This window comes from Fulmarus glacialis, unplaced genomic scaffold, assembly GCF_000690835.1.
Source record: "Fulmarus glacialis isolate BGI_N327 unplaced genomic scaffold, ASM69083v1 scaffold34700, whole genome shotgun sequence".
NCBI classification, from domain to species: Eukaryota; Metazoa; Chordata; class Aves; order Procellariiformes; family Procellariidae; genus Fulmarus; species Fulmarus glacialis.
Genome location: NW_009187690.1, coordinates 2,396 through 11,624, shown reverse-complemented (window position 1 = coordinate 11,624; position 9,229 = coordinate 2,396). Strand labels below are relative to the sequence as shown.

The 9,229-nt window shown below is 41.2% G+C and overlaps 1 protein-coding gene across 1 annotated transcript; it reads right to left on the bottom strand.

Annotated features, from left to right (window-relative positions):
- On the bottom strand, positions 1-8,354 carry SURF4 (surfeit 4). Its single transcript, XM_009576004.1, has 6 exons — positions 8,343-8,354; positions 4,314-4,500; positions 3,085-3,161; positions 2,422-2,465; positions 1,269-1,455; positions 1-1,016 (listed from the first exon to the last, which is right to left on the bottom strand). Exons 2-6 carry the CDS (start codon positions 4,417-4,419, stop codon positions 750-752), a joined length of 681 nt encoding a protein of 226 aa, XP_009574299.1. The 5' UTR covers positions 4,420-4,500; positions 8,343-8,354; the 3' UTR covers positions 1-749.
- Positions 8,355-9,229: the final 875 nt, after the last annotated feature.

Genomic DNA, 9,229 nt, shown 5'->3' with positions numbered 1-9,229 from the left:
AATCTCTCTCTTCAGGAGTATCTCACCCCCTTCCTCCTTGAAATCTGATTAGCCATACAGGATTCCTGATTAGCAATACAGGATTGTCCCTCGTTCCCCTCAAGAGCAGAACTGGGACACATTAGAAAACCCTCTCCCTTTTCTCACCTAGAGGTGAGTACAACTACTTTCAGGGTTTTCTTTTTGCCTTCTATTTGGGGGCAGGAAAGACCTCCCCTCTTGTTAAACAAAATGGAATTACAGGCCTCTGAGCAGCAAAACAACAGTGATTTTTTTGATGCTGCTTTCCACCTTGATAAGCAATGCTATAACCAGCAATGGAACTCCTTATGCACAAGACAGTTTTGAAGAGAGTGAGAAAGGGGATCCACTTTTTTAGTTATAGCTAGAACCCAACAGCACACTGAATGGTACAGCTGTATCTGCTCACAGTACTTCAAATTTTAAAAAATTGCTGACATTAAAGACAGCAACTGTTCTACTGCAACCTCACTGAAGCATCAGCAAAATGCAGGTTTCTTGGGTTAGTTCCAAATCTAGGAAGTTAGAATAAGCCTAGGCAACGTTCCTTGAAGAAATAGGATTTTATCTATTGTATTACTGGTGCCACTGTAAATCAAATTCAAAACATCTGTGCCTTTAATAGGAAGGGGGCATGTACGTGTAAAATGCTGGCAGTTTTTGTTGAATCCATAGAGAATCAGTTCTGGACTTAATACGTTATGTCCCAAGAAGTGTTGCTATTCCTGTTACCACTCTTTTTTCTTCTCATCCATGGAGACTCCGCCAGGGCCCAGTGCAACCACGAGGAGGAGCCCTCCGATTACAGACATGGTCTGGAAGAAATCATATTTGAGGAAGTCGTGCATGGGCTTGTAGGCTGGGACGGTCCAGAAGGCATTGAAGTAGATGTTGATGCCAAACAGCCAGATGACTAGAGTCAAGGCAGCCAGCTTAGTCTTGAAGCCAATTGCCACCAAGATAATCAGGGCTGTGCCCACAATGTTCTGCAGAATCTGCAAGGAAAAAAAGAAAAAAACACAAGCTTACATATGGTTCTTAAATAGATACACAAACATCAGAACAGAGCATGGATAAGTTCAGCAGAACAGGTTGTCATGACATAGATGATTTAGTAACTTTTCTAAATATTAATTCTACTAAGAAATAGACTTAAATGATAAGCATTGACTAGGTCCTGCAGCCCGTCTGGGAGTTGGTACTATATTCTAGTTCCTTAACTCATACTTTTATACTCAGATACTTACAGAAAAGAAGTTCATATCAAAATGTAGCAGTGTCATGAACATGAGGACGAGCAGCACACGGCCCCCCAGCTGCATGTACTGCTTAGGAGAGCTTTCCCGCATGGTAGGGACACCAGCAAACATGCTCTTCCCCTCTGAGCGCGACTCAGCCAAAAGCAGCAGCAAGCCTCCCCCAAGGGCAAGGTTCCTACAGGGAGAAACAGGGCAAAAAAGCAGTTTATTTTGCACTGATCTATAGATTTAAAGTCTTATGACAATTTCAACTCAGTAAGAATCTGCATGCCAGTGAGCAGTGACCTACTATGCACCTTGTGATGCGTGCCTGCATTAGACTTCACAGCTGAAACAGCAGCATTGTACAGAACAACGATTTACACAAGCCCGTGAAGACATGTACAGCCTATCCGAGAAGTCCAGCACCCACAGCTCAGGCACAGTTGCTTAGCATCTGTTACAGCATGAATTTAGTTGTGTTGAAATTATTCTGTACCTCAGGTTTAGCCATATATGCCAAAGTAGTTCAGAGGTTGCTTTGAGAAAACAGAACAGCAGTACTGCTAAAAGAAGTTAAACATTTACAGGGTTGTAGTAAGCCCAGAGTATAGTTCCTGTGTTGCCCCCTGCTCTCCCCTCAGAGGAAAGGAGTGAAAACGTAACAGCCAGCCATCGCTCAGGATTTGACAAGAAAGCTCATGTTTAAGAACCCTGTCTGCTACTTAAGAGAATGTGTCAGAGATTTAAAATCCCAGAAACCACTCTAACATCTACATACTTTAGTTTTCTTGGAAAATAGCATCAGTCATGCATAAGCACAGTTGCTATTTTAGCCATTTAGGAAATAATAGCAGCTCACTGATCCAGTCTAGACAGTTGTTTGTGAGCTCTCAGCAAGGAGGTTAGTAGCAGAAGCACTAAGATCCTAGTGGCTTAGGATTAGTCTTTCCTTTCTACAGCACTGAGCCTGCTGTCTACTGTACAGACTGTACAGATTTTTTTTTAAGTGCTGTCATTTCTTGTTTAGTGTAAATGCACAACTTATAAAATCTTTCCAGTAAATACTACGTACAAAGATAATTTCCTCTGTCAGAGAGTGGCAGTGCCAAACAACAGTTTTCATTCCGTTTTGACAAAAAACTTTAAGAAGTAGACATACCTCATCAAGAACTTCAGGTCCCATAGAATGCTGTATGCAATAGTCTAGGCAAAGAAGAAAACAGATTAAACCACCACATAAGTTACACTGAAGTTCTGAATTTATGTTATAATCTCAAGCCTGTCTATCCATAGCAGAAGTCAATTAGAAGTATCTTATACTGAAGGAAACAAGGTAGATTACATCAATGTGGTCCGATGAGTCAGTGCAAAACAGGGAATAGAAGCCAGAATTTGACTTGTGATTTAGCCCTCACAAAAATTCATTGGTTTTGAACAGGAAGGATGCTACTAGCTTGGATCCTTTGTGATGGGGACAGTCCTTTATAAAAGCTGTGTGCTGAAGGCCAAAGCAACTGCAAGTTCCACATTTGGCACATTACTGACATACAGGTAAATTGCAAGTTACTTCTGCTAAATTGGTCAAGGTCAAGTATTGAATCAACATCTCCAGCTGACTAATTGCAATTACAGCCAAGGATCTATTGGGCACATCAGAAGAACAGAAGTAGCAAAATAGTTCAATGCCATTGAGGACTGGCACTAGGCCAGGGTGGAGAAAAATTCCAGGGTTGTGAGTTGTATTTGAATATGTTGGTAGTACGGGGCTAAGAGAAGATTCGAATGATACAGTTTAGAAGGGCTGAAGACTTAAGCCTCCTACCTGTAATGCTATAATTCCAAACAGTCCAAAGCAGGCATATTGCACAAAGTTCCTACTCAGCACCAGGATACAGCCGCCTGAGTTGGGGAAATTGAACACAGTTACACTTCTGGCTTGTGCAGGAAAAGATGCTGCGGGAATGCTAACTTATTTTGAACTGAGCAGACCAATTTCTTTCAACGGTGCCACGGAGAACATCAGGCAGGAAATTTTAATGGCACATTGGCACAAATCAGTTTGAGAACCGAGAAGTTTTAGTGCATTTTAAAATATCCTATAATTCCAGAAGTATATTTTATTTTACAAAGTACAAGCACATGCTGAAATGCAGTCCACAACACAGCACTGTACAGCAGCTATCAGTGTTAAAGCATTGAAAGAAGTTAAAAAGAAACTCAATTCATCGTGGATTTTTTTTTTTTTAAATGAGGTAACTGTTAAGGCAAACATGCTGCACTCCTTTTCCTTGAAAGCTTTTGTTTTTATACCCTTCCTCAAGTCTTCTGTCACAAAGCTCTGACAGCCTTTGCCACTTTGACACGAGGACTGGTAACTACATTAACTTAAGCTGACTCTCTACACAAAAAATATGAGGGTAAAAAAACCTCAGACACAAGACAAGAAATTGGCAGAGCAACCAAGAACAGTAAATCAGGGACATAACAAGCGAAAAAGAATTTTACTTCTCTTCATTTCTGATACCCTAAAGTCCACCTAGCACACATAGAGCTCTGCTTCTGGGATTATTTTGATTCCTGGGCTTTGAAAGTCTGACACAAGCACCTCTCTCAGGCTTAAGTGTACCAACTGCAGGATAAGACTGCCATTGAGATTAATACCCATAAAAACAGTAGGCTGAGAAGGTCTTAACACTGCCCTGTTTAAGAAAACATGAGTATTTCATTTAGAGAAGTCAGGGGGTGTGGTATGCATTTATAGATGCATGTGCAGCATTGAAACCAGATTGTCTTAATTCTTGGCATCTCTGACACAGAGGTAGTGTGTCACAAGAAATTCTCTACAACTACTTCCAGGAAAGGCTGAAGCAGGTCAATCAAGAGTTCTTTTCGTTCAGCTCATGTAGTACTATCAGTTCTAAGCTGTCAATGGCTATTAAGAAATCAGTGAGGCGTCCCATGCTTACATGAATCACAGTGCTTACATGAGCCAGGGTGGCAGACACACCGGAGTGCTCTGGCATCCACCTTAACAGCCTTAGAGCCACTTACTCAGCTGTCCGAAGAGATTTATGAACACAAAGATGGAGGCCAGGAAATAGCCACAGTTCCATGTGCCATCAATGTAATCCCTCTGTTCACTCCACTGGAACCACATGCGGATGCCATCTTCCAGGAAGGTGCTGATCAGGCACAGGCGGGCCACGTGAGGGAGGTACTGCTTCGTCACTCTCAGGAACTGCAGGGGCAAACAGCATCATTAGCAGGGAAGGAAGGCAAGGTGATACTCAAGGCACTCAAGATCCATGCACTCTGCAGACTCTGAGGTCAGCAGTTCTCATGCACACAGGGTCATCAACATCTAGAGAGAAACATATACTTGGGACTTGGATTTAATGAAATTCTTCACCACTGCAGTTTGAGAACACTTGGGAGCAGTGGGGGAAGCCTGTTATCATGCTCCACCCAAAGAGCATTTTGGACAAGGATCTGGAGAAAAGCAGAACCCAGCAGCACCTTTCTATGTAACATTAACTGCGTTTTGATGGAGCTCTTACCAGATGAAGGCTGACCTTGGTTTTAGTTTGTCTATCTCAGGGTTTCATGTTACAGCTCAACTATCAGATAGTCAGGAGCTGAAAGGGCAATCCTACTCCCACCCACATGCTCAGGCACTCAACACCATGTAACAACCTGATTCAGGGAGTCCGGCTGACAGAAGACTAATTCTGTACAAATTAAAAACCAGTAATAAGCTTTCTGCCAAGCTAGTTCCCTCTAACAGCTCAGAAAAGCAACAGTGCAAAGCATGTGTACTTGTGTAGCAGCAGCAATTAAATCAGCGTAGCTGCTACATGAAGTTATACCCTCTATCCTTTATGCAAGTATACACAGTTTCTACTTCCATTAAAAATAGCATCCTCTGCAGAAAGAAAATAGGCATTTATATATACAATTCAGTGTAGTAGTTAAAAGGAAATTATATCATCATGCAACAGATGCTGAGCCTTAGTTCTTGGAAATGCAACATGTATCTGGTCCCACATACCCCTTCATCCTGCAAACTCACTGGTTAGTTTGCTCCACAACTACAATAATTATAAAGGAACAAATACAGAATTGCCAAACAGGGTCTAGATTAGCATGCTCTACAGGACTGTGAGGTGCACAGGAAAATTTACTGCCTCTGGATTATGACAAGTGCTTAACTGTCACCCAGTTTCCTAAACAGCACTGGTTATTACCTAACAGAGACTTCCACTTGGATTTGCATTTTCACTCTGAATGCAAGCTAGCACCTGGCTGGCCCATTTAATGCACAGGTTCAGCTTAGCCAGATCACTGGAAGGACACATTTGGAGTCAGTGTATGTTACTGTTTGAAAAGTGCAACCTAGTAAGAAACAAATGTAAATTTAATCTAAAACTAACTACAAGATTATCCAGCAGGTTTCTACCTTCAGATGACAGGAGCAGTTTGGGCAGGCTGACACTTGTGAAAGTAAATGCCCATTCCACAAGCCTTCATGCAGAACTGCCAGACTCTGCAGAGATCCCTGCGTTAGAACTAGGAGGAGGAGCCACTTAACAAAACCCCATTATCCCACACAACGTTCAATGTGTTGTAAGGCACATTGATTCATACAGTTTATGCAAAATTAGAATACTTTAAGCATGAAAAGGGTTGGGGGAACCCACATGTGTATAGGTGTCTTCCAGGCAGCATTGAACTATATTATAAAAAGTGGACAGAAAAGGCACACAAACCTTTTCTTTCATAATTCAGTATTTACATTGACTTCAGGTTAGACAATACAGCTGATGGGTTTCTTTCTGGCAGAATCTTTTTTTTAAAGTTCTGGCAGCATTCCATGCTTTCAGTATATATGGGAGTATGGAGAAAGGAGACTAAAGCCATTCCTGAAAGTTTATTCTTGCCACAGTAACTAGTAAATACTAAAGGCTGTTCCAAACCCTATGCAAATGACAAGCCTTGCTTACTCTGTAACTGAAGATTACCACAAGAAAAAAAAATCCAGCAAACACACTTAGAGTTAATTAAACAGTTAATATCAGAACAAACCACACTAGTTGTACTGCATGCATCCAGAGTCTAAGGGTCAAGATTCAAGTTAATCAAGTGCATTTTAAGTGCAGCTGTACTCTGACTCAGGGCTGCCACCTCAGGCTTTTTTAAGCCATGTCAACAGTTGGATGAATGAGTCAGAAGAAAATTTGTGATCTTTGTCACTGAATGAGACACACATCTTGGTTTACAGCTTTCTTCTCTCCCAGATTTCACTGTGCATTTGGGCAAACTTGCCGAGGAATGCTAAGGATAACTTTTTTCTGGAAATAGTACAAAACCAAAAGCGGTTTGTAAAGTAAGTTTGCCTTGTCAAGACACAGAACAGGCAACTTTGGTCTAGAAGGAAATGAAAGAGGATAAGTGCTGGGCATCTGTAGGAAAAGGAAAAAACCCACTGCTGTGGAAAGACTGAAAAAAGAAGCAAACATTAGAGAGGATATCTGCCTCCGGGCCTCATCTTTGTTGTTTTGAAGTGGGTCATGTGAGCTGATCTCATCTTCCTCTTCCCTGAAACCAAACAACTGCCAACAGTCCAGGTGAAGGAGCCAAGAAGGCATTTAACATTTACCTGTTCTCGTGGCATATAGAGGGAATTTAACGCTGTTGAACACAAGTATGTACATCCAATCAGCTTAAGACAAGTCAGAAAGACGGAAGCCTAAGGCAGCTGCAGTGCTAAGTAACCTTATCATGACACACATCATCTTTGGACATCCATAACTTATGTTAGCTGCACTTACTTAGCTACACACAAGTTGAAACCCCTGCACACAGCAAGCTTAAAGTAAATAAGCTTTAGAAACAGACTGTATGAACAAAAATCCAAGCCAAAAGAACAACTAATCATGGAGATCCAAAGAGAAAGGAAGAAAACAGCTACATGACGTTCTCTTCTTGTGGTTATAACAGACATCAAGTGATTTTATGATTAGAGGGCTTGAGTATAAGTCACCTAAGCCATTTAACTAGGACAGAGTAACTTTTAAGAGACAGGAGATCTCTAGAAGTGGGACTGAACTAACAGTACCAGACACCCTGGTTTTGTCCCTACACATCACTAACAACATGTGGCTCAAACACTGCACCCTGAGACCACTTCCTACTTCCTTTATGATTCACACAGATAAAAGCAGCACATGTGGGAAACTTGCTAGTTGCAGTAAATAAAACATATCCAACTAAGACATGGGACTTGAAATGCGCACTCCACTAAGCACAATGCATGTAAGCCAAAACAAAACTGTTGAGATTGATGGAGGTGGCAGTGTTAAACTCATGACATCAAGTAATTGGCTTTGCATCAACTGTTCTTAGCCCATACTGCCTCCTTGCAAGAAGCACAACACCTTGAGAAAAGACAACAAAATGCTAAGGTAAAACTATTTTAAAGATGAACAGCTGGTTCTGTGTTGGCAGCCAAGTCACTAACATACACCAGAGGGGCTTTGTGTTGCCACTTCCCCCTCTAACAGGATTAGACAGGCAAAGATAGATTTAAACACTCCTCTTAGTTTAACAAGCAAAGATGCACAAGAGGATCCAGGGATCCCTAAACCAAATCTCTGCTCAAAACCCGTTTTTCAAAAGGAGGCTTGAAATATTCAACCCCCTAAAGAGGCCTGCCCAAAGAGAGGTAATAAAGTGATTCTGTTTTGACTCTTACCATGCTTTCTAAACAACATCCCACCTCCAACAGTCTCAAATTTGTTACAAATCCAGTCCATTTTGTTAAAAGTATACATACCATAGCATAATTACAGGTATTTTAAGACCAATACACAGCCAGGAGTTGTCACTTAGGGAATTTTGGTTGTCACTTAGGTGTATCCTGTCCAACCACAGAAATCTTTTCTGTGTGTGTACACGTGTGTGTTCTTGGATCAGGGAAGTTATGATCATAGTCATAGCAGTCTGCTAATCTTATTCCAAATATCTAGCTTGTATTCATTTAAGGGATTGCTTTGTTCTGGGAGGACAGAGACCTCTAACAGCCTGGGACGCCAGTGATCTTTTCTGGAATAGGATGCTTAATCCTCTCGCAGAGAGGAAAATCACTCCCTTTCACCAACTTGTATATATCCACTTAAGGAGATCGCACCTAATAATCACAAAGACAGCAACACCCATTGCATTGGGCTAATCAATGTCTACAAGTTATTTGTGAAAACTGGGAACAGAGGCTTTCCCACTTATTTGAAAAGGCAAGAAGAGAGCTCTGACCTACTAGAACATTGCCAGCAGTCTTAATCAGGCTTTTAATTGCAGGAAAATTTCTCATGACAATGCATTTCCCTTTTCCAAAAGGCTATTTATTAATCAAATCTTTAAAATGGGATTTATTAGTCATGTATTGCATTTTGCTCTCTCTCTCTTCATGGGAAGATTCTTACCCAGCCTAACCAGGATAGGTTATTTGGCTTATAACGATAAAGGATAAGTGCACTGACATGACTACACACTGACATGACTACATTACCGAGAGTTTCCAAATTCAGTTTTTTAATATAAAACACAAAAAAGTTCAGTCTAACAATGAAACGTTTTCTTCCCCTTGCTTTTACTGCAAAATAGGATACAGAGATGTTAGAATTAGCTGAACAACGTGCATCAGCATTTATGTTGGAAAATTAAATAAAACCCCCAGAGTCTGGTTCTCCCTTAGAGTCCTTTCACTGAAGTACAATGACTCAATAGTCTCCTTGCATTTTTGTCCATAATTTTTTTCACAATGGCAGAAATACCAGGCACCCACATTCCTAAAGATTAATACAGACACCAGAAAAGTTGCTTGAGATCTGCCACCTCCTATGGAGATTACAGAGGAGAGACAACCAGTCCTATAACCCTAAACAATCACTACAGGCCCCAGATACAGCTAT